Raw genomic sequence first — 24,720 nt, 5'->3', positions numbered from 1 at the left:
TTGCATTGACCCATAAGGGGCAGAGAAGGGCCTGCTCCTGCAGTCATCAATCCACTGGAACAAGAGCAGTGATCAAAGCCAGCGTGATGAAGCAGATGAGGATGACCAGAACTTAAAACAAGCACCCGTCCAATGGTGACGGATTACTGCATGCCTGTGGGAATCTCCCTGATCCCAAGGAGGGAAGATGGCTATGGAAAGAGGCTGCTTTGCCACCTTGTGTGTTTGTCGTGTCACTGACTGGAGCCACAACCTAGACTGAGGGAACCCGGTTCCTTCCCTCATACTTGGCCTGCTCGGCTGCCAGGCTAAGGGCAGTAGCTGAGTAGTCACCACAAACCCCACTAGGCAGGGTATGTGCATGTGGGTTTGTGCACATGTGCTAGCTGCTCTACTGTATTTTTTAAGAAACACAGCCTATTGGCTTTCCCCGTAGGGATCCCAGGTGCTTCCTACAAGCACAGGGTTTGACAGCCACAGCATCCTCCAGGGGATCCTTGCCTGGGATTTACACCACTCCCACGACACAGAGCAGGGGTCAGGGACCCCCAGGCGGTCCAGACACGATCAGTGACACTGGATAGTCACATCACTGCCAGGCTCAGAGCCAGAATTCCAATGGCTCCCAGTAGCTGCCAGCCCAGCAGCTCCTTCCCCTCCTTTCTGAACACCTGGCCTGTGCCTGAGGTGCAGACCACTAGTCCTGGCAGCTCCCTGGGTCCAGCTGCTTGATCTGTGCTAACAGGAGAGGGGAACGGCCCATGGCCCCAAGAGCTCTTCCCCTAGTTACTGCGGCCCAGAGGTGCACACTGGGTAATGCAGCAAGACAGAAGCCCGGTTCCAGCAGCAGACTGGGGAGCCCCAGCGACATGGCTAGAGGAAATGTCACAGGCAGTGACATGTCCCTTGCACCTCCTGAGAATGAGCTGGACAGTCCTTGGAGACCTAGACAGCCAAGTTGCCATAGCAGAGTGGGGACATTCAAGGTCCATGGAGACTCAGAGGGGCACTACGAATAGGTTGGTGGTACAGCTGTATGGCAATGCCCCCTACTTCAGGCTGAGTTAAGACTAACAGGTGTTTGTCCTGCCCCTAGACAGAACATTTGCTAAGGGGGGGGGGGCGCAAGCAAACTTAGGACTTTTGTCTTTGCAATTAGCACGAACAGCCCTTCCCCCACTGTCTGACTTAATTCAAACCCAGCGAAATTTCAGTCACGTTCTTATGAAGAAACCTCTTTTGGCACATGTCAGAAAATAGGTCGGTGGGATGCAAAAACTCAGTGAATTGTTCTCTACACGTGATTACACCGACAGGAAACCAGTAACAGAATTTTGAATAGGATGGATGAGCCTGAGATCCAGCTGCCGATCGTGCTGCTCCCCTCCTCATGAAATTCCATCCCCCTCCCCACGAAGGGGCCCACCCCCCACCTCGTGAACCCCTGTGCTAAGCCAATAGAAGCTCCCTTCTGTTATCAGCTGTGTTTACCCTGGGTTGGTGTTGCCAGCCTTCCATGTGGGCTCCCCTGCACACACACAGCTGACTCGACTTCTAACACCAAGTGAAGCTCTTTCTCCACCTGGGCTCTACCAACCCCCCAGCAGAAATACCCAACAGCTGACTTCAGTCACCTGTGTGCTGATCTCGGGAACAAGAAAGCTCTGCACAGCTGGCAGATTACTCAGGTGGTGACTGGGTCTCTGATAAGCCCGGTTAGAGGCAACAGAAAGTGATAACATTAACCCCTGAAGGACTCAAAAAGCAACGGCCACCAAATCTGTGGGTGTCTCAAGCCAGGCTCCCCAAAGTTAGGTACCCAGAAACCCAGGCTCCTGAGATCAGTCTTTAGTGACTGCTGCAAGCTCACCCCCACATGCAAGACTAGCACCCACAGCTCTTGACTCAGGTGTAATCACCAGGAGACACTACCCTAGAAGCCTCTGAGGGGTGGACAGGAGTGTCCCACAGGCAGCTGGTTGTGTTAGGAGCCATAAAACCAGAGGCACCAAGATAATCACAACAGGAAACCTCTCCGTAGTCTCACTGCTGCGCTGAAGTCTTCTGCAAAACCACAGTGGTTTGTCCTTTGAGAAGGTCAATAAAAGAAGGGCCACTCACACCCATCCTGCCTGGGGGAAGCTCAGTGGAGCCAGAACCACAAACCCCAGCTGTATCCCAAGACCTTTCCCTACTTCCTGTTTCTCCAACTCTCCCCACATGCAAGTGGGAGACTCTTCTGTTGAGCAGCTGGCACAGGCAATAGCTGCCACCGTTTTACAAAACAGTCAGAGGCAGGATCTTTTAAGGAGATCGGGGGAGATACCGGATGACTGGAAGAAGGCAGACGTAGTGCCTATCTTTAAAAAAGGAAAGAAGGACAATCCAGGGAACTACAGACCCGTCAGCCTTACCTCAATCCCTGGGAAAATAATGGAAGGAATCCTCAAGGAATCAATTTTGGAGCACCTGGAAGAGAGGAAAGTGAGCAAAAGTAACCAACATGGATTCACCAGGGGAAGTCCTACCTGACCAATCTGATTAGCTTCTATGATGAGGTAACAAGCTCTGTGGACATGGGGAAGTCAGTGGATGTGATATACCTTGACTTCAGCAAGGCTTTTGATGCAGTCTCCCACAACATTCTTGTCCATAAGTTAAGGAAATATGGATTGGATCCTTGGACTATAAGATGGATAGAAAGCTGGCTTGATGGTCGGGCCCAACGGGTAGTGGTTAATGGCTCAATATCTGGATGGCGGTCTGTTTCAAGCGGAGTGCCACAGGGCTCGGTTCTGGGGCTGGTGTTATTCAACACCTTTATTAATGACCTGGATGAGGGGCTGGATTGCAACCTCAGCAAGTTTGTGGATGACACAAAACGAGGGGGAGAGGTAGATTTGTTGGAGGGTGGAGAGAGAATCCAGAGGGACCTGGATAAATTGGAGGACTGGGACAAAAGGAATCTGATGCGGTTCAACAAGTAGAAGTGTAGAGTCCTGCACCTGGGGCAGAAGAATCCCAAGCATTGTTATAGGCTGGGGACCAACTGGCTCAGCAGTGGTACAATGGAAAGGGACCTATGGGTTATGGTGGATGAAAGCCTGGATATGAGTAAACAGTGTGCCCTTGTAGCCAAGAAGGCTAACGGCATACTGGGGTGCATTAGGAGGAGCATTTTGAACGGATCTAGAGAAGCAGTTATTCCCTCTATTCGGCACTGGTGAGGCCACATGTGGAATATTGTGTCCAGTTTTGGGCCCCCCAGTATAAAAAGGATGTGATTTGCTGGAGCAGGTTCAGCGGAGGGCAACAAAAATGATGAAGGAGCTGGAGCATAAGACCTATGAGGACAGGCTGACGGATTTGGGCTTGTTTAGTTTACAGAAGAGAAGACTCAGAGGTGATTCAATAGCAGCCTTCAACTTCCTGAAGGGGAGCTCTAAAAAGGAGGGTGAGAAACTGTTCTCAGTGGTGTCAGATGGCAGAACAAGGAGTAATGGTCTGAAGTTGAACAGGGAGAGATGTAGGTTAGATATTTGGAAAAAGTACTTCACCAGGCGGGCGGTGAAGCATTGGAATGCGTTGCCTAGAGAGGTGGTGGATTCTCCCTCCCTCGAGGTTTTTAAGTCCTGGCTGGACAAGGTCCTGGCTGGGATGACTTAGTGGGGATTGATCTTGCTTGAAGCAGGGGGCTGGACTAGATAACCTCCTGAGGTCCCTTGCAGCCCTGTAATTCTGTGATTCTGTGAGCCAGTCAAGTCGAGTGGGAGTGGGGGTGGAAGGGTATTACCTCACCCAGTGGCACTCTAACACGCTGGAACCAACACTGCATGAAATAAGAAGTCGTACTTCTCAAGCCCTAGGGAAATTGCACAAAGAGGGAGTTTTACAGCCACAGACTGGCAGATGGAGCGATTTTCACACCCAGCCACTGTCGAGAGGCTGGAATTCTCACAGGGGCCAAGAGGAAGCAAAACCAGCAGTTGCCTAAGTGTAAGGAATGTGCCAACAGGAACTCAGTACTGCTGAAGGTGTTGGGAAATGTGTTCTGCAGAAAGCATTTGCGTGAAAGTGCAAAGGTGTGCATGTGTAATGCTTTGCAGACAAAGCCTGATGGGAGTAGGCAAAGCAATGACATTTTGTCTATTGTAAACAACATGTTGTAAAGTCACAATTTATGCTCTCCCCCAGTGTGAGAACTGTGGAGTCTCAGCAATGCTTGCAGTTTTGTGGGGGTACAGAGCAGTCATCACTAATCTGTAAGATATGGATTGCAGAGGGCTCCCCCCCACAAAGCATTTTGTGGGTGAAATGAGGGTAGGTATAGTGGCTGAAACCCTTTTGGCTATACAGCCATAAGACTGGTTTGACTAGTTGTCCCCGCACCATTCATAGTTATTCTGTGAGAATCCATCTTGGTGGATACTGAGATGCTGCGGCTAGACTTAGAGCTGAATGCCTCTATGAGCTGGGAGCACTGTCAGCTGGAGTCTCAGGGGTTTGCCTACAGCCAAACCCACAAGACAGCAGTGGGCGGCTGGCCAGTAGGAGGAGCAGTGGATGGACGCATGGCATGACTGATGTGTAGAAGGAGCAGCGGATGAGCAGATGGCATGATAAGCAGCCGACCAGTAGGAGGAGCAGCAGACCAACAGACGGCGTGACCGGTGGATGGCCAGTGGGGCAGCTGGCAGGGAGCAAAGCAGAATGCCGGACCAGCATAAAGGGGGCATTGCCGCAGGTGCAGTGAGGGAAGGCATCAGGGTGATGTGTCAGGGCCTGCACAGACCGGACCGAGTTGTAAGTGGAGCATTTGAAAAGGGGGATATGAAGAAAGTGGGGGTGTGTGGATTGGCTGGGTACAGTATTGCACCGGTGAGCCTGAGAGGCAAAGGACACTGCTCAAAGCATATGAGCTGGGACAGTTACTTGAGGGGTGGTTATGAGCTCTGGGTGTGGTATTTTCCCCAAGCTTACACCATGTGACTTTTCTACCTCTTTCATTGAAAGTTTCTTTTCGACACCCCGACTCTGTGCTTGCGAGTGGGGAAGCATTTCCCAGGCTACTCAGTGGGGGCTCAAGCCAGTTTTGTGTGAGATGGATGAAAAGGAACCCCTAGATACTGAACCCAGCCCTGGTTGCTGCCCACTCCTTGAGGCAGAAGGGTTACACAAGATTCAGTGATCAGCAGGACCCTGGATCTGCCCTCTGAGCAGCCCTTGCAGGAGGCTGGAGTACAGAGCAGGACACCCCCTCCGGCCCAGCAACCACCTTTGTTTGCACTTGGTGCCCATCCTGCCTCACACTTTACCTGAATCGTTTTGGGCCCAAGCCCCATTGCCCCACAAGTGCTCCCATCATCCACTCCTCACTCAGGAAACAGGCTCACAAGCAGCATCTGCCCCCACTGGCTGGATTTATACCTGGGGAAGCAGCACCCAGGTGCCTGCAAATCCCCGTTACCTGTCAAATAAGCCTCAACCCCAACCCACAGACACTGGTCACCCCAGCCCTGGCCTCACCCACAGCTCTGCCACGGCCCCTCAACCCCAAGGCCTAGCCCTCTGCTTTCCTAGCCCAAGGCTCCCTGCCTCAGGGTGCCCCTCAGACCCACCCTAAGGCCGGGATTGGCTACACACAATGACCTGGGAAACCAGGAAGGGACAGAACCAAGGAGCCCAAATTCCCTTGGCCTTATCCTGGTGCGCCCCATCACTGGGGTGGCCCACGGTGTCTGTGCGTCTGGGCAGAGGCATCGCCAGCTGTGATCTCACAGCCCTGAGGCCTCCAGTGACGGGTGGCCCGGGGTTGGCGGCACCCAGTCAGCCGGGTTGGGGGAATGTGAACTGTGACTGGGAAAAGTCCTTCTAGGTCTCCAGGGTCAACTGGCTCCTCACAGCACCCAGCCGCCTCCATCTGTGCCTTCCTCTGGGGCGCAGACCTGCCCCCACGGCTGGGCATTGCTCAATGGCTCCTGTCCATCTGCTGTGGGGAAGCAGCGGAGTGAGGCAAGTGAGGGGAAGAGGGCAGAGCACCCAGGTGTCCCGCCTCCTTCTGGCTGATAAATACCACGTCCCAGCACAGCCAGGGCGTGACTGCAGCCGGAGGGAGGATGAGGTCTTTGGCGATCACACTAGCTGGGATCCTGCTCCTGTGCCTCTCCCCTGGAGGGCTGTGCCAGGGCTCGGGTGAGTCAAATGGCCTGGGCCATGTACCCTTCCCCTCTGCGGGGGACCTCTCAGTGACAGCGGGGAAGGGAGAGAACCCAGAGAGGGATGGGCCACTGCAGGGTGACAATAATCCTTCCTCTCTGGAGCACTTCATGCACATGGGGAAACTGAGGCACAGAGCAGTGGTGGGGGAAACTCAGGAGTCCATACTCCTCACTCCAGAGCGCGCTGCCCCTGCCTGCTGCCGTCAGGCTCCCCACTCTCCTGCCCCAGCTCAGTAGCGTGGGACAGACCCGGCAACAACAGCCTCACTTTGGGGGCGGGGAGGAAGGGGGTCTTACCCCTGCTGAGTCCCTTCCTAGCTCAGCGCATGGTGATTCCAAGAGATGCCACCCCACTCGGAAACAGGGCTGCTGTCAATGGGCCTGGGCGCAGGTGAGTGGGACTGTGCTAGCGCTGGGCACTGCAGACGCTGGCTGGGTCGGGAGCCAAAGCCACAGCCCATCAACCTGCAGCACTGCAGGGGAGGCGCTCGCCTTGTGCTGGGTGGAAACAGAGCACCCAGGAGTAGCTAAAAGGCCAGGGAATGGGCATGGGAGGGGTCCGGCGAGAGGGCTGGGTCTCAGAGCCCAGGCTCTCACACAAGCCTGAATGTCCACACGGCTGGTCTTAGACCCACTGCACAAGCCTCAGTCAGTTGCCCCCAGCTCTGAGAATCACTGTCGCAGAGTCTGGGGGAGGGGGAGATGTTTCCCTGGTCAGACGTACTCTGTGCCTCAGTTTCCCATCTGTACAAAGCAGACAGTAGCACTGCCGTGCCTCATCGGGGTGTTCAGGGGGTCATGGGTCTGTCTGGAGTGTTACAGTATTAACAAGCTTAACAACCATGTAAAAGAGGCAGTGAGAGCTAAAGAGGCATCTTTTAAAAAGTGGAAGTCAAATCCTAGTGATCAAAATAGAAAGGAACATAAACCCTGCCAAAGTAAATGTAAAAGTGTAATAAGAAAAGCCAAAAAAGGTTTTGAGGAACAGTTAGCCATAAATTCAAAAAGCAATAGTAAAATGTTTTTTAAGTACATTAGAAGCAGGAAGCCTGCTAAGAAAGCAGTGGGGCCCCTGGACGATAGAGACATAAAAGGAGCAATCAAGGAAGATAATGCCATTGCGGAAAAACTAAATGGTTTCTTTGCTTCAGTCTTCACGGCTGAGGGTGTTAGAGACATTCCCAAATCTGAGCCATCCTTTATAGGTGACAAATCTGAGGAACTGTCCCAGATTGAAGTGTCATTAGAGGAGGTTTTGGAACTAATTGATAAGCTAAACAGTCACAAGTCTCCGGGACCGGATGGTGTTCACCCAAGGGTTCTGAAAGAACTCAAATGTGAAATTGCAAAACTATTAATGGTGGTTTGTAACCTATCCTTTAAATCAGCTTTGGTACCCAATGATTAGAAGAGAGCTAATATAACACCAATATTTAAAGAGGGCTCTAAAGGAGACCCTAGCAATTATAGACTGGTGTGTCTAACGTCAGTACCGGGCAAATTAGTAGAAACAATAGTAAAGAATAAAATTGTCAGACACGTAGAAGAACATGGTTTGTTGAGCAAAAGTCAACATGGTTTCTGTAAAGGGAAGTCATGTCTTACTAATCTATTAGAGTTCTTTGAAGGGGTTAACAAGCATGTGAACAGGGGGGATCCAGTAGACATAGTATACTTAGATTTCCAGAAAGCCTTTGACGCGGTCCCTCACCAAAGGCTCTTAGGTAAATTAGGTGGTCATGGGATAGGAAGAAAGATCCTTTCATGGATTGGGAACTGGTTAAAAGACAGGAAACAAAGGGTAGGAATAAATGGTAAATTTTCACAATGGAAGGGGGTAACTAGTGGTGTTCCCCAAGGGTCAGTCCTGGGACCAATCTTCTTCAACTTATTCGTCAATGACCTGGAGAAAAGGGTTAGCAGTGAGGTGGCAAAGTTTGCAGATGACACCAAACTGTTCAGGATAGTCAAAACCAAAGCAGACTGTGAAGAACTTCAAAAAGATCTGAGCAAGCTGAGTGATTGGGCAGCAAAATGGCAAATGAAATTTAATGTGGGTAAGTGTAAGGTGATGCACATTGGGAAAAATAACCCCAATTATACATACAATATGGTGGGGGCAAATTTAGCTACAACAGATCAGGAAAGGGATTTTGGAATTACAGTGGATAGTTCTCTGAAAACATCCATGCAGTGTGCAGCGGCAGTCAGTAAAGCCAATAGGATGTTAGGAACAATTAAAAAAGGGATAGAAAATAAGACAAAGAATATCTTACTTCCCCTATATAAAACTATGGTACGCCCACATCTTGAGTACTGCGTGCAGATGTGGTCTCCTCAACTCACAAAAGATATATTGGTGTTAGAAAAGGTTCAGAGAAGGGCAACTAAAATGATTAAGGGTTTGGAACGGGTCCCATATGAGGAGACACTGGGACTTTTCAGTCCAGAAAAGAGAAGACTGAGGTGCGATATAGAGGTATATAAAATCATGAATGGTGTGGAGAAAGTGAATACAGAAAAGTTATTTACTTGTTCCCATAATATAAGAACTAGAGGACACCAAATGAAATTAATGGGTAGCAGGTTCAAAACTAATAAAAGAAAGTTTTTCTTCACACAGCTCACAGTCAACCTGTGGAACTCCTTACCAGAGGACGCTGTGAACGCCAGGACTCTAACAGAGTTTAAAGAAGAGCTCAATAAATATTTGGAGGTTAGGTCCATAGATGGCTATTAGCAAGGGGTAAGGTATGGTGCCTAGCCTTTTGTCGAAGGTGGGAGATGGATGGCAGGAGACAAATGGCTTGATCATTGTCTTCAGTTCACCTCCTCTGGGGCACCTGGCATTGGCTACTGTCGGCGGACAGGTTACTGGGCTAGATGGACCTTTGGTCTGACCCAGTATGGCCATTCTTATGTTGTTATGTAGTAGCAGAGGGACAGGTAGCGAGGTTTGGGTGGGGGGGCACATCACATGAGAGTGTCCTATAGTTCTCAAAAGAGTCCTGTCCCAGATGAGGCCAAAAAAAACTGAAAAATTTAAATAAATAAACCAACAAATAAAACCAACCAAAACCTCACAATTTGGGTTTATCAAAATATTTCCTTTCGATAACTTTGCATTGCTCCAACTTCAACTTTCTCCCTCCACACCCAATGTTTTTTCTGTGTAAAACTTCTCCATGTGAAGTTGCTTTGCCTTGAGAAACCCAAGCTTTGCAGTCTGGAAACGTTTCAGTCATTCATGTTTGAGATGAGTTGCTCCCTCACTGCTGCAAAACTGCCTCCTGGTCAGCTCTGACACGCACTCGGCACTTTTCAATGAAAAATGGACCATTGAAAAAGTCCCAACACACTCTACCTGTAGCCCAGGCTGAGCCCCGCGTCTCCTGCCAATGGCTGGCCGACCTTGAGATCTATGGGTGTCCTACAGCACTTAAACTAATGCTGCTTGGCCTTTAGCTCAAACAGGGGCAAGTCACACAGCTCCAGAGGCCCTAGGCTCAGTCCCAGATAACCTCCTGCCCAGAGAGGCTTCATCCAGATCTTCCTTGGTTCTGTCTCTCTCTCCCCCATTCCTGGGAAGATCTGGGGATCTCCTCTCGGCTCCAGGGGGGCTGGAATCTCTGCAGTGGGAAAATCACTCGCTCCCCAGGTATAAGTTGCTCCTCTTCAGCCTTTCCTCTCTCCACGCTGATAATCTCCCTCTCTCCACCCCACAGGTGCTTCCTCTGCCCCACTCTCAGGTGCCATCGATGTCATCTACACCATTTCGGATGGCGTGACCCATTCCTTCAATGACTCCATCCATTTGATCCTGCCCCAGGGCTCCTTCTTCTTCCAAGCAATGCAGGCTGCCCAAGACATGGACTGTAGCAGATTCAGGTACTTGCTCAGCCTGGCAGCCCAGCCCCCACCTCTGGTGGCAGCGGCAGAGAGCTGGTTAGCAGGTTGCAGGGGGCTCCTAGGCACCCCAGAAGGAAAAGATGGAGGGGCCTCTAGGTTCACAGGAGGAAACTGCCCCTGCTACTCCCACCCTGCAGCTCCCTTGGCCAGCAGTTGTCAGGGGCATCAGAGGCTGGGCAGGGGTCCAGGCTGGTTTCCCCCTCACTCAGCTGAACTCTGTCTCTGTGGGGGTGGGGGGAGGATCAGAGCTCAGGCAGAGGCTCAGTTGCTTGTCACCGGCAAAGCACTGCGAGAGTCGGCCTTGACTGAGGAGCTGCTTCCCAGTGCTGCCCCGAATGGCAGGGACATTCAGCATCCTGTGTCCTGGGCAGCAGCCCCTGCAGCGTGGGGCGGGGGGGTGTTGTGGGGCTATGAGGTGGGGTAACCAGGCCTCCTGTGGGGCTCATGCTCTCTCTCTCCCTAGGTTCACATACACGCTGACCGTGTATGGCGCCTACATTGACTCCGTGCGGGGCATCAAAGCTGACCCCAGCCAGCGCACCTACTGGCAGCTCCTGAGCAACGGCGTCCCGCTGAAACTAGGTGGGATCAGGCCCACCAATGGGGGGGCGGGGTGAGTGGGGGAGTTGTCCTGGGCCCTTTTGAAGGGCTACAGCAGCACAGCTCCATACAGCTGGGTTGGGGGCAATGTTCTGGTTTGGGTGGAGCTGAGCCCCCTCCATTTCTGGCCCCACTCAGAGCCCTCACCCCCATTCCACACCCCATCCCCTTGCCCCAGCTCATGAAAGCGAGGCAGGGTGGGGGGAGAGCCAGTGAGGGAGGGAGGGGCCAAGCCTGGGGCGGGCCATGGGCTGGGTCAGATTGCTTAGAAATTTGGCTGAGGGGCTATTGACTTCATTTGCCTCCCTTACCCTCCCTTTCCTCTCCTCCTTCCAGGCGCTGGGTGCTACGCCATCTCCTCCGGGGAGAGGCTGGAGGTCAGGTTCTCCAAGTACTGAGCTCCAGGGTGCTGTCCGGCCAGCTCATGAACACACAGCTTGGCCTGGCCTTTCCCTGCAGGGATTCCAGGGTCCAGCAGCTCCACTATCTTCACCCCCCCACCTCATTTGGGGGATCTCCCCCTCAGTGTGACAGCTGCAGGGAGGAGCTTTGTCTGGTATTCACCGATCTCTGGCTATTCCCCAAGTTCTGCCTCTGTCTGGTCCCTGTTCTTGAAATAAACCCTTTGCAAGAGCTGGCTGCATCGTGAGGTTATTCCAGGCAGATGCTGGGAACGTGATGGAGGAGGCCTCTGAGAGACACCTGCCTCTGGGAATGCAGAGATCCCCAGCAGCAGCGTGGGCTGGGCTCTGTGGCTCACCCACACTGAGTCCAAGTCCCCAACCCATGGCTGATCCATGTGGGAGGGGGTTGATTCTCCTATGGCTGCCAGCCTGAGTACGGGGACTTTTAGCCCTAGCAGTGGGGCCCGACCTTTAGTGACGACAGCTCCAGATTCAAACCCAATCCGGTCAGCAACAGGTGCCCATGTGGTGTTCCACCCCTGGGTCTGGGTGCTAGAGAGGCCATCTCCCCAGCCCCTGGAAATTGGCCTGGAGCTCTGGGCCCAGCCTGCCGGGGTCAGGAGCAATGAGCCCCACTGACTGAATCCCCCTGGAGCTCCCTCAGCAGAACCTAGAGGTTTCAAAGCCTCAAATCAGGGACCAGGGTGAGACAGGAGCAGGTAAATGAAAAGAAGGGGCCAGACCCAAGGGACTGCATAGTAGTGGTACAGAGAAGTTCCCATTCTACCTATCATACTTATGTGGTCCCATAACCATAGTGCGAGAGCACCTCACGAGGTCTAACTTGTGTCCTCTTTCAGCCCCTCGTTGAGGTAGATCAGTGTTGCACAGAGGGGCCCTGAGGCCCACGCAGACAGAAGGTCTGATTTTCAACCGTACTTAGGCACCTCCTGGGGTTTTCGAAAGCAGCTAGAAGTCTAGGTGGTTTGTAAAGCCCACTAGATGCCTGGCTGCATCTTTAGGTACTGAGAAACCTTTATGACTGTGTTCCTAAGGCACTGGCCTGAGGTCAGACAGGAAGTCCGTGGGAAAGGGACACGCCAAGTCTCAGGCTGATCAAACCACGGCAGCCAGTTCTCTCAAACACTAGGAAATGGTCCCAGGAGGCTGGCATGGACATAACAGTTGACTGCATGGAAAGCAGCACAGAGATCAGGAAGGGTGGAGAATGAGTGTCGGATGAGAGGCACTGAGGGGTGGCAGGTTCTTTTGCAGGCTGGGCTGTAGAGCAAATTTTAGGTTGTAACTGAAAACCATGGTGATGTCATTTTTTTGTTGTTGCAAGTTTGCGAAAAGGGAGGAATCCAAAAGTGTCCTACAAGTATCAGACGTGTTTGTGCCTCAAGTTCTGAGGGGTTCAGCTTTATTCAGGACACTTCGGCTACGTCTACACGTGAAGCCTACATTGAAATAGCTTATTTCAATGTAGCAACATCAAAATAAGCTATTTCGATGAATAACGTCTACACATCCTCCAGGTCTGGCAACGTCGACGTTCAACTTCGACGTTGGGCAGCACCACATCGAAATAGGTTCTGCGAGGGAATGTCTACACGCCAAAGTAGCACACATTGAAATAAGGGTGCCAGGAACAGCTGCAGACAGGGTCACAGGGCGGACTCAACAGCAAGCCGCTCCCTTAAAGGGCCCCTCCCAGACACAGTTGCACTAAACAACACAAGATCCACAGAGCCGACAACTGGTTGCAGACCCTGTGCATGCAGCATGGATCCCCAGCTGCAGCAGCGGCAGCCAGAAGCCCTGGGCTAAGGGCTGCTGCACAGGATGACCATAGAGCCCCTCAGGGGCTGGAGAGAGAGCGTCTCTCAACCCCTCAGCTGATGGCCGCCATGGCGGACCCCGCTATTTCGATGTTGCGGGACACAGATCGGCTACACGTGCCCTACTTCGACGTTCAACTTCAAAGTAGGGCGCTATTCCCATCTCCTGTTGGGGATAGCGACTTCGACGTCTCGCCACCTAACATCGATTTCAACTTCGAAATAGCGCCCAACACGTGTAGCCGTGACAGGCGCTATTTCGAAGCTGGCGCTGCTACTTTGAAGTAGCGTACACGTGTAGACGCGGCCTTCCAGAACAATGCTCATGATTTTGTCATGAGTCTCATGATGATGGTTTTCCTTTAAAGCCCCAGCTCCTGGAGCCAAGTAGATGTGAGATGATATCAGCCTACTTTCTTAAAGAACAATGAGGTTTCTAGCCCTTGTGCTGGTGGAGAGTTTCAAAATGGCACTCCAGTGCACCATAAAGGCTCATAGAGCAGAAGGCAAATAAACTCCAGAGCTGTGCTTTTTTACAAAATCTCACGAATTTAAGTCACTCTGATGATTTTTGGTGAGTCTGATTCACGGTTTTTGAACATTTGGAATTGGCAATCCCGTGGAAATGACTCAAACTATCACGCCTGTTCAAGATCAGTTTCTAGTGTATTATTTGTAGTGGAGTACTATCCCTTCAGGCCTAGGCAGGTGCAGTATAAAATCCTTCTAGGACCCTAGGGCAAGGCCATGTGAAGTTTCCAAAGTTAAATGATCTATTTCAAGCTTGGTGATTGCAAAAAAAAAGTATTCAGGGGGTTGTAACCAGGTAAGAACATATTAACATTTTAAACCTAGCCAGTATCAGAGAGGTAGCCGAGTTAGTCTGTATCTTCAAAAACAACAAGAAGTCCTGTGGCACCTTATAGACTAGCAGATATTTTGGAGCTTTAGCTTTCATGGGCAAAGACCCGCTTCGTCAGATGCATGAATCTAACCATTCGCCTTTAAGTGACTTGACGTAAGCCGTTAGACCATGGTAGTACTGGAGCCAGCGGGGCTGAACATTTATTTAATTCTTATTTTTAAGAAAGGAATGAGAACTGTGTTGATAGCAGCACTGTGTCTAAGTTACTTACAAAAAATCCCAGAGTTTTCAGGTGCCGTAGTAACCCCGAGAATCATAATTGAAGTTATTTCCCTAGCAAAAGCTGAAATGGCTCCCCTGCTTAGAAGGACAAACAGGAGGAGCTTCATCTATTTAGCATTTAAGGTGCCTCCGAACCAGTGTTCCTACTAGCTTTCCCCATCCATAGGAAGAATAAATTTTGTTCGGCGCACCAAGGCATGTGCAGAAGTGCACCAGCCGTAGGAACAGAAGGAGGCTGTGGATGCTCTGCTAATCAGCTGGGCAACACCTGAATCTCTCCTGGGCAGCTGCGCAGGTGCTCAGCTTGCAGGGAACACTGCACACAAACAGACTGATGCGGCTACCTGGAACATGTTACTATCTACTCCATGTAGCACGCCGCCCCCTCTGGTGGTGGCAAGGCCAGTTAGCGCTTCTGCCTGCTACTAAGAGCTGGCTCTTTCAGCTCAGAGAGGAGGAGCATTGTTACAGGCTGGGGACCGACTGGCTCAGCAGCAGTACGACAGAAAGGGACCTAGGGGTTATGGTGGATGAAAGGCTGGATATGAGTAAACAGTGTGCCCTTGTAGCCAAGAAGGCTAAGGGGATACTAGGGTGCATTAGGAGGAGCATTTCGAGCAGATCCTGAGAAGTGGTTGTTCCCCTCTAGTTGGCACTGGTGAGGCCACATGTGGAATATTGTGTCCAGTTTTGGGCCCCCCAGTATGAAAAGGATGTGGATTTGCTGGAGCAGGTTCAGCAGAAGGCAACATAAATGATTCAGGGGCTGGAGCACAAGACCTATGAGAAGAGGCTGAGGGATTTGGGCTTATTTAGTTTACAGAAGAGAAGACTCAGGAGTCATTTAGTAGCAGCCTTCAACTTCCAGAAGGAGGACTCTAAAGAGGAGGGAGAGAAATTATTTTGTTAGCCTTTGACTTGACTGCTTTTTTGTTTTGACAGTATACAGACTAGTACGGCTTTCTCTCTGTTCTCAATGGTGACAGATGGCAGAACAAGGAGCAACGGTTTGAAGTTACAGAGGGAGAGGTGTAGGTTGGGTATAAGGAAAAACTATTTCCCGAGGAGGGTGGTGAAGCACTGGAATGTGTTGCCTAGAGATGTGGTGGGTTCTCCATCCCTTGAGGTTTTTAAATCCCAGCTTGACAGGGTCCTGGCTGGGATGACTTAATTGGAGTTGATCCTGCTTGAAGCAGGGGATAGGACTGGATGACCTGCTAAGGTCCCTTCCAGCCCTAGGATTCTATGATTCTAAGCTTCTGTGTTGGGATTGAGAGGCCACAATTCAATCCGTTCTCCTGCCAGCTGTGTCCGGGGGCATCCCGGGTACATTAGGGCTAAAAACAAACAAAAAGATTAGGGAGTGATTTGATAGAATGCGATCAGCCCCGGGCTAGAGGGCAAACAACGAGAAGTCCTGGGGCTCCTTATAGACTAACAGATTTATCGGGGCATCAGCTTTCGTGGGCAAAGGCCCGTTTCGTCAGACGCAGATCTAGAGTAGGTAAACCTGCAAACCAAGGACCCTTCCTAGCTGACAAAGACTCTAACAAGATCCAGCAGGTGGATGTTGAACCAAGACCCATTTGGACCAGCCATAAGACGCAATGTGTTTAGAAAGCAGTGAGGGTCACTAACCATTGGCTCAACTTGCCAAGGGCTGTGGTGGAGCACCAGTCACTAGGAAAGGGTTAAATCAAGGTGGGATGCTTTTCCTAGGGATTAGTGCCCAACAAGCTCTCACCTCCTGCTGAACCCCTCAACCACCTTGCACCCCCTCAGTCCCATCCCCCAGAGCCATCCCACCCCACAGGCAGCTGCTTGGCTTTGCCCCCAGCCACCCATCTGGGCCCTTGAGGTGCTGTGGCCTTCCCTGGGCTGGCTGGAGGGTGACAGGCCCCTTCCTATCTCAGGCTCCCCAAGCACGGGGGGAGAGCAGGGAGGCTGTGCCTGGGGAGGGCAGCGTGGGCTGGCTTGTGTTGAAAGCGCCTTCTCTGTGGTAAGCATCTGGCAGCCCCACAGGAGGTTGGGACACTTCCTGGCAGGCCTCCAAGGAGGCCAGGGTATCGGATCAGCCTGGCGAGGGGGAGCAGCAGGAGAAAGGCATAAGGCTGGTTATTAGCACCTACACTGGGAACCTAGAGCCCCTCTCTGTGCCAGGACCAAGTGAGCCAGGTGAGCGTGGGGAGAGCCGTGGGTGAGTGTGGATAGGGAGGGCAGTGACGGGGCTGGAGTTGGATCACTGGAGGAAGACGTGGCTGGTCTGCAGGACGTGACAGGACCCTGGCCCCTCAGTGCCTCTGGCCAGAAGAGTGTCTCATCCTGGGACCCCTAAATCTCTGCCTCTGTTGCAATCTTCTCTGCTTCCAGCTTGTCTCCTAGCTAGAGACCAGACCATTCACCCTCCCTCGCAGCTTCCCCCACCCAGGCCAGGCCAATACCCCTGGGGACGCCTCTCTCCAAAGGGAGCTGTTGAAAATTTTTCCATCCGCAGGCAGAATAATTGTTATTCTGTGCAACAAGGCAGGTGTAGATGTGCACCACCCATAGACGCACGCTGCCGGGAGAAGCTGTGGGGCGTTCTGCCCGTCAGCTGGGAGGCACCTGAATCTCTGCTCAGCAGCTGCCCAAGAGCTCAGCTTACAGGGGACGCTGCTGCCTGGGCTGGGCTGGGCTGGGCTGGAGAGACTGACACTACCCCATTACTCCTTCCACAGGCTGGTCTGCAGACATCCACCGGAAGGTCTGATCTGTGTCTCCACACCCGGGAGCCCTCATGCCGGAGCTGGAATCCCAGCTGCACAGCTTCCTCAGGGTGCAGCCCAGAGTCCTTGGGGTGAGGCCTGGGCCAGGGAGAGACGGGGCTGCAGCTTTCTCCATGTTCTCCTCCCTGGGCTTCCCCACCCCGCTGTTCCCTCCACCCACAGCTGTGGTGGTGCCCCCAGCCCTGGCTCTGTGGGTAATGGAGGCCCCATTCCTTTGCCACCCCCCAGAGCTAAGGGTGGCCCCTTGGGGGATGGAGGGGGATGGGATCCAGCAGTCACTACCTGCTCTAGGTATGAGATGGAGTCAGTCTTTTCCCAGGCCTGTTCCTCTGTGGCCAAGAATCCAAGAATCCAGGTATCTCGGTCCCAGTGACCTGCACCAGGGCTCCCTGGGCTCCCTTCTGGTGGGGTCTGAAACTCAGAAGAGTGGGTGGGAGGTGAATGTGGCTTATCAGCACACTCCCTCCCCATGCCTGGCACGGCAAGGCTGGCTTGTGCTCTCTGCATGCCAAGGGCTGGCATCCCTGCACATTGGTATCCGACTGGCATGGTTAGCGACAGCCATGCCCCCAGGCCCTGGCCGATGGCTGCAGCGTCTCTCCTTGCCAGGCGGTGCTCGTGGTGGTGGGGCTGCTGCAGGTGGCCTTCGGAACGCTCTTCATCATCGACAACTGCGTCTACGCAGATAGCGTCGGCACCCACTTCTTCCCAGGGATCCTGGTAGGAGCATGAGCTGTCTGAGTGACCCCAAGGGTGGACCCACACCCAACTCTGGTCCCCGGCCCCTTGCCCTGAGGTCTCTGTACACCCAGGCTCTTCACTCTGACCCACAGCCCGCTGCTATCCCAGTCCTGGGTTTCACGTACACCCAGCTCTGCCAGGCTCCTCAGCTGTGACCCACGGCCCCCTGTTACCCCAGCCCTCTGCTCCTCATACACCCAGCTATGCCAGTGCCTCTCAACCCTGACCCACAGCCCCCTGCTATCCCAGCCCTGGGCTCTCCACAGGCATAACTCTGGCTCCTGATTGTTCCTCCTTGTGCTGTGACTCTCTACAGCTATTCTTGGCTGGTATCATTGCCATCGCTGTTGACAAGGCACCTAGCATGGGCCTGGTGAGTCCTGGTCCTTGCTACCTCTTTCTCTCTCTCTCTTCTCCCTCACTCCCTTGAGGACCATCCATATCCCTAGCGGTGCTGCTCGTAGTTCTGTTCTCTTCCAGGCGAAGGCCAGTTTGGTGATCCAGATCATTGCAGCAGCTGTTGCCCTGGTGATCAATTTCCTCTACCTGAGGGACCTGCTCTCCTATCTCAGTTTTGACTGTGACGCCAAGGACCAGCTCCAGAACTGCCGGGTGCACAGTCAGATCCTGGTGGGTCATCCCTCTGCTCGCCTGATCTCATGTCCAGCCCCGCCTTGTTTTGGGAAGCAATTGGCTGTCCCCTGGGGGTGGGGAAGGTGTATGAGCCTGTGGGATTCAGGCTTTATCTTTGGTGCACGGGCTTCCACTCCACCCATTCAGTTGCTATAGGTCTGAAGGCTGGAGTGTACCATTGGGATGGTCTAGTCTGACCTGCATAGCACGGGTCAGAGAATGCCTTGTCTTAAGTTCTTCTGTCACCTGCTGTAAGGGAGTGAGAAGAAGGCCTGACAGTCCAGAGGCTAAACAGGGATTCCTAGCCTATGGGTCATGACCTAAATATGGGTTTCGATTAGCTGGGTTAAGGGTTGCCAGCTGGGCAGCTCCAAGCTGCTTGTGGCTCTTAAAGAAGCCATTTGTACTTTTGTAACACTGGCTTCTGGCAGTTATCTACCAATAGAGATAGCTGCTGGAGACGGTAGCTATCTCTATCACTAGGGATGAAAACAGAGACAGTGAGATAGCTGTGTTAGTCTGCATTCTATCAAAATACACCAGCAGTCATGTAGCACTTTAAAGTCTAACAAAATAATTTGTTAGATGATGAGCTTTCGTGGAACAGACACATTTCTTCCGATCATAGCCAGAGTCTGTTCTGATATGGCTATGATCTGAAGAAGTGGGTCTGTCCAATGAAAGCTCATCACCTAATAAGTTATTTTGTTAGTCTTTAAAGTGCTACTGGTCTGCTTTTTTTGTTTTGATAGAGACAGCAATTACCCTATGCCTGGATGCCGAAAGCTTAACAATTGAGTTAATTGGTTTTAATGACTGTTACCTGCTGGGAGCAGGAGGAATGGGGGAACCGCCCAGCCAAGCAGCCCTGGTGAGGAGGCTGTGGGGTGTGTTGGGGGGAGTGTCTAAGGCAGGGAACAGTTTGGGGCTGTGGGGGGTTCTAAGGCAGGGAACAGTTTGGGGCTGTGGGAGGGTCTAAGCCTGAGGCCAATTTGGGGCTGCTGTCGGGCGGGGTCTAAGGTTGGGAGTGGTTTGAGGCCTCTGGGGGGGTCTAAGCCTGGGGGCAGTTTGGGGCTGTGGGATGAGGTCTAAGGCTCGGGGTGGGGTGGTGGCTTGGGGCTATTTTGTGTTCAGCCCCTGGAACATTTAAAAAATTGCTGTGTGGTTCCCACTGTAAAAAATAGTACCCCCCCCACCTTACACATTACAAAGACGGTTTCTGTCTCTTAGATACTCGTGCTGATCCCAGGCGAGCCAAACTTAACAGTCGCTGGCAGTAATTTTCACTCCCCACCCCCCGCGTCTCTCTTCCCCACTTTTGCCCCCCGCTTCTATGTCGCTGATCGCTCAGATTTCGTTTTTCTGTTTGTGACTCCCCCGCCAGCCCCACCAGCCTCAGCGTGTGTGGGGTTTAAGCCAGGGGCCGAGGGGGTGTGGCTTGAGGATGAGTTTTTCCCCCACCACAACTCAGATTAAGTATAATAATAAAAGATAATAAATAAACAGTGTTATGATTATATTAACATAGTTCCCCTTTCTATGGCATAACTATGAATATATAAACTTGAGGGGGCACAATTTTATATTCCTGCCTCAGATGCAAAATTAGCTAGTTACAGCATTGCTTCATGCACACACCAGTTGTCAGAATGGGTCCCCGTCTGGAAAAGGTTGGGACCCACTGCGCTAAACAGACCCCCTTGGCTCATTTAGCTCCACCCCGTTTCACCTGCAGCCAGTGTCAGGCCTGGAGGCAGGGTAAAAGGAGGTGACGCTAGTCCAGTTCAGGGGTGACCTGCAAGGAGGCAGGAGCTGGCTCAGACCCCCCACAGGGCTGGAGCTGCCCCTGTGTTGGAAGCAGGAGGACACAACTTCCAAAACCTCCCCCAGGCTTGCAGGGGGAGAACCCCCACAAAGCACCCCCTAAGCAGGGGGGAACTAGACTCTTGGGGCCATGCCCCAAACTAAAGCCACAGCCTCTAGCGAGTGGGCTGGAGTCCCACACCTCAGGCCCCCTAGGTGCTGTGGGACCTGCCTACACCCCCACACTATAGTATCTCAGCACCCTACCCTCTTTAATGTGTGGCTCCTGGGAGGCAGGGCGATGCTATAACCTATTTTACAGATGAGAAAGGCTAACTCTCAGCACCCCTCAACACTCGTGAGGATCTGGGCCGACGTGCCATGGCAGACCATGGATGGCACAGCCTGGGATTGTTGGACTGCGCTTCCTTACCTAACAAGTGGCCGCTACCCAGTGATTTCTGCCCAGCTGAACCCAGTGTCTAGTGGCTGAATGGCAGCATCTGTCTTTGAGAGAGATCCGGTCTCAGATTAAGGACTCCACATAGTGAAGATTTCAGCCCATGGGAAGCTGTCCCAGTACTCTAGTGTCCCAAGATAGGAGACCCCACCCCTAACGCCACTGGGGATCTGTGGGGAATTGTGGTGGGGGCAGGGGTGGGGAGAATACTGTTTCTCCTTTTACTCCCACCCCACCCCAGTTGGTGTTGGAAAGTCTGTAGATATTCCCTCAGCTGTGAATAGGTTTGGTGGGCATTGGGATGGGAGGTCACTAGAAACCAAGCTGCCTTGTATTTGTCTTATCACTCTGTGTTTTCAAACACGTCCCCTGACCTCTGCAACGTGCACCACAGCTGCCTGTCTAAGCTACTGCAACCGGCAACTCAGAAGAAGCTGGACTGAAGAAATCTGGTTGTTAAGACATTGATGTGGAAGTTAGGGAATTCTGGGTTGAGGTCCTCAGTCTTCCACAAAGGTTCTGTGTGACCTTGGGCAAGTCACTTCATTTCTCCTTGCCTCAGTTTGCCCTCTATGAAATGGGGGTAATAGTCCTGGCAGTTTCCCAGCTTTTTCCTGTATCACTTATGAGGGGGATGACTCAGTGGTTAGAGCATGGGCCTTGTAAATGCGTGGCTGTGAGTTCAGTCCTTGAGGTGGTCTTGCAAGAGCCTGAGGCAGGTTAGATTTAGGAAAAAAAAAATCTGTGAGGGATGGTGATAGGTCTGGCTATGAATGCAGGAAACTGGTCTCACAGGCCTCTAGAGGTCCCGTCTGGTTCTACGATATGCTGATGATACTTAAGACTAAGGTCTATGGGTTACAGATCATAACCTACTCTTAACAGTGAACAACAAAAAGTCTTGTGGCACCTTATAGACTAACAGATATTTTGGAGCATAAGCTTTCACGGATAGACCTGCCTCATCAGATGCATAATGGGATCCCAAGCTGATAGCCCTACTATCATATTAAATCATAATCCTAGTCCTGTGAAGTGCCCAGCACATAGGAGTTGCAGGTTACTATTAAATGACTATTAATATTCCCACAGTGTAGAACTTTGAGGAGATACATTTCCCATGGTCCTCAGCATCACTTACAAGGGGCATAATGCAAGTACATAATGCAGCAGCACAAGGGACACCCCCCACTCCTCCCCGCAGATGGCATGTAGGAATGGAAGTGGCCATGGACTGCTGTCTTCCTAGCTCTAGTTTCTGTGTTCATCTACAAGGAATTGTCTGTAACTCTCTGTCCCTGGTCTGGTCCCTAGGTCTACTGTACAGGCATGAGATGCATTCAACTCTTCACGGTGACTCTGGGGTTGTGCCTCACCATTTCCCTGGCAGCGTTCGGCTGCAAGGCTGTCTGTTATCAGGACTCAGAAGACAATGTGGTAACTAAACAGCAGCTGAATAGGGGAGACGGGGAAGAGAAATGGGGTGGGAAAACAGGGAGTCATTACCTTAAAAACTGTGACAGAGACCAGGGCCGTCCTTAGGATTTATATCAGAGGAGTAGCTGAGTTAGTTTGTATCTTCAAAAACAACAAGAAGTCCTGTGGCACCTTCTAGGCTACCAGATGTTTTGGAGCATCAGCTTTTGTGGGCAAAGACCTGCTTCGTCTGATGCTTATTTGTGCTTATGATCCAAAATATCTGTTAGCCTAGAAGGTGCCACAGGACTTCTTGTTGTTTTTCTTAGAATTTATGGGGCCCTAGGCAGTACTATAAACTGGTGCCCCTATGCCCAACAGCAGCTGGAGGGATGGGGATGGATTATTCTTCAGAGATGTGATTTTATAAGCATCAGCAACAGACTAATGACATATCTTTAAAGCCAATTTTAAACCAAGGTCCTGTAAACCAGGGTCTCTTAAACTTTTTGAGACCATGGAACACCCAACAAAAATATTTTTAATGTGGAACACCTATGAAATTTTCTTTAGAAAAGTATTGTCAGACAAAAAAATAGCCAAACTGTAACGTATACAGCAAAACCAAAACAAAGTCATATAATCAGGTGTCCTAGCAAAGAAGTAGTAACTGTGATGGGGCATCGAAACAAAAAAACAGTCAAGTAGCACTTTAAAGACGAGCAAAATAGTTTATTAGGTGAGCTTTCGTGGGACAGACCCACTTCTTCAGACCATAGCCAGACCAGAATGGAGTATGTGTGAGAGTCAGGCTGGATGTGTGTGACAGGCACAGCAGCTCACAGTGCTAAGGACAACACCCTGGGGCTGTAACCTAAGCTGGCAGGTGAGACGTCCCTGAACAAAGAGCAGAGAGGAGCAGAGCTGGGTTTTGAATCAGAGGCGGCAGCTGGAAGCAGGGAGAAGAGAGGGAAGGCAGCCAGCCTGGGCTGAGGGGAGGCTAGACACCAGATGGGGCACCCCTCGGGCTCCTCTCTCCAAGAGGGGTTGGAAGGACTGTCTCTGCCTGCTGTACTGATACCTCTGTGCTGAGCTGGGCATCTGCCATCTAATAAACTTCTCATTCTGCCTGCTGAGTGAGAGTCACTCCTGCCTGTGGACGGGGTGCAGTGCTTGGGGACCTCAGAACCCCATGACAGTAACATTGAACCTGGTTTTAATAACAGAAAATATAGACCTTCAGTGTATGATATCAAAAAAGTGTCAGACGCTCATGGCACACCTGAGAGTTGTTCATGGCACTTCAGTGCTCCCCAGAATGTTGTCTAAGAAACTAGCACTGTATAACAAGAAGTCTTGTGGCACCTTATAGACTAACCGATATTTTGGAGCATCAGCTTTTGTGGTCAAAGATCTGCTTCATCAGGTGCATGAGTGGGCCCACAAAGAGGGTCTTTGCCCACGAAAGCTTATGCTGCAAAATATCTGTTGGTCTATAAGGTGCCTCAAGACTTCTTGTTGATTTTGAAGATACAGATTAACACGGCTACCTCTCTGATACTTGATAGCAGTATATATACACCTGGGTTGGCAAATGCCTGCTAAATAGCTTCATTGCCACTTGAATGGCTCTGTCACAGGTTCTGCTACTAGCTCTGGCAGGCTTTTTTCACTTCTGTGTTAACTACATCCTCTCTCAAGGAAGCAGTCAAAGAACAGGAATAGAAAGAGGCGGCTGGGTGGATATTAAGATCTTGTGAAGCCCCAGATTTTCAGGTTGCCCACACAATTGCATATTCTGCATATGGCAAAGGATGGCGCTGATAGCTACTGACACACACAGCTCCAGCTCCAACTTTGTCTTGTTGACCACAGGCTACACCTGGCTTGGAACACTACACAGCACAGACACCTAGTGGCTGAGTAATACATTATAGGTAGTCCATTGTGTCCGACAATGACGTTAAAAAAGAGAATGTGCAAAGAACCTGTGTGGGAGAATGTTTAAAGTGGAAAAGCCGTTGCACAGGGGCAGTTCCACTCTCTCGACCTCAGACACCTGGTTCCTGTGATACGAAAAGTTGTCACGGCTGGGACGTCCTAGGCTGCAGTGGATGGCCAGGCCGTCTTTGGTGCCTCGTCGTGCCCTTCGCTCTCCACAGAGCGTTGCAGAACCGCCTTCCTGGTCGTTGGACCTTGCTGTTGATCTCATCCACCGAGTCCACCAGGGCCGACTTTGCATGCTGGGATAGGCAATTCCCTATCTCACTGCAGGTTTCAGACCTGCCGGCGACCCTCACCTGGTTCAGCCCGCCTGTCGAAGTGGTTTATCGGGGTGTGGCCGCTGCCTGCTACAGCTTCTTGGAGCCGCATGGGGTGTTCAGGAAGGGGTAGCACCTCTGGTGTGAGGACTTGTCGTGTCTCTTGAGGGGCAGTTCCTGCACCTTTGGTCCCCACCTGGCGCCCAGCTCTCACCTGTGGCTCCAAGTAACACATTACAGATAAATTCTATCACTGCCTAGAGGCTGGACCAGAAGAGGGAGAGAGACCTGGCGTGAAGTTCCCACAGTACCTTTTCTAACAGGGTAGTCAGGACAGATTGGTGTTGGGAGGAAGGAAGATGGTGCCCCTGGGGTTGGGGTTTCATCGCTGTTGTACGTGTGGGTGACTCAGTGTGCTTCTGTTCCATGTCTTTTCCAGCCTATTGTTGCCCTGAGCTCTCGTGATGTCAAAGCAGATCCCAAGTGAGAGGGGCCCTTTTCGTGCTGCCAGCCTGAGTGACC

The 24,720-nt window shown here is 51.7% G+C and overlaps 1 protein-coding gene and 1 long non-coding RNA gene across 2 annotated transcripts; both read left to right on the top strand.

The window, feature by feature from the left end:
- The first annotated feature begins 6,127 nt into the window (after positions 1–6,127).
- On the top strand, positions 6,128–11,355 carry LOC142014031 (uncharacterized). Its single transcript, XR_012645859.1, has 4 exons — positions 6,128–6,192; positions 9,944–10,106; positions 10,591–10,709; positions 11,064–11,355. It is a non-coding gene; the product is annotated as an uncharacterized LOC142014031 (long non-coding RNA).
- Positions 11,356–16,230: 4,875 nt separating this feature from the next.
- Positions 16,231–24,720, top strand: LOC142014107 (membrane-spanning 4-domains subfamily A member 4A-like). Its single transcript, XM_074996130.1, has 7 exons — positions 16,231–16,294; positions 16,837–16,955; positions 17,494–17,604; positions 17,942–17,998; positions 18,106–18,255; positions 21,836–21,958; positions 24,638–24,720. The coding sequence occupies exons 2-7, from the start codon at positions 16,896–16,898 to the stop codon at positions 24,683–24,685; spliced, it is 549 nt and encodes a 182-aa protein (XP_074852231.1). The 5' UTR covers positions 16,231–16,294; positions 16,837–16,895; the 3' UTR covers positions 24,686–24,720.

Source organism: Carettochelys insculpta, chromosome 6 (assembly GCF_033958435.1).
Source record: "Carettochelys insculpta isolate YL-2023 chromosome 6, ASM3395843v1, whole genome shotgun sequence".
NCBI classification, from domain to species: Eukaryota; Metazoa; Chordata; order Testudines; family Carettochelyidae; genus Carettochelys; species Carettochelys insculpta.
The sequence above is the reverse complement of the archived record's forward strand: the minus strand, read 5'-3'. Positions and strand labels throughout refer to the sequence as shown.

Excerpts from the sequence above, each read along its gene's own strand:
- LOC142014107 (XM_074996130.1), top strand. The coding sequence starts at position 16,896 with ATGCCGGAGCTGGAATCCCAGCTGCACAGCTTCCTCAGGGTGCAGCCC. Across the intron at positions 16,956-17,493 it reads TGCAGCCCAGAGTCCTTGGG|GCGGTGCTCGTGGTGGTGGG; the intron begins GTGAGGCCTGGG and ends TCTCCTTGCCAG. Across the intron at positions 21,959-24,637 it reads AGGACTCAGAAGACAATGTG|CCTATTGTTGCCCTGAGCTC; the intron begins GTAACTAAACAG and ends TGTCTTTTCCAG.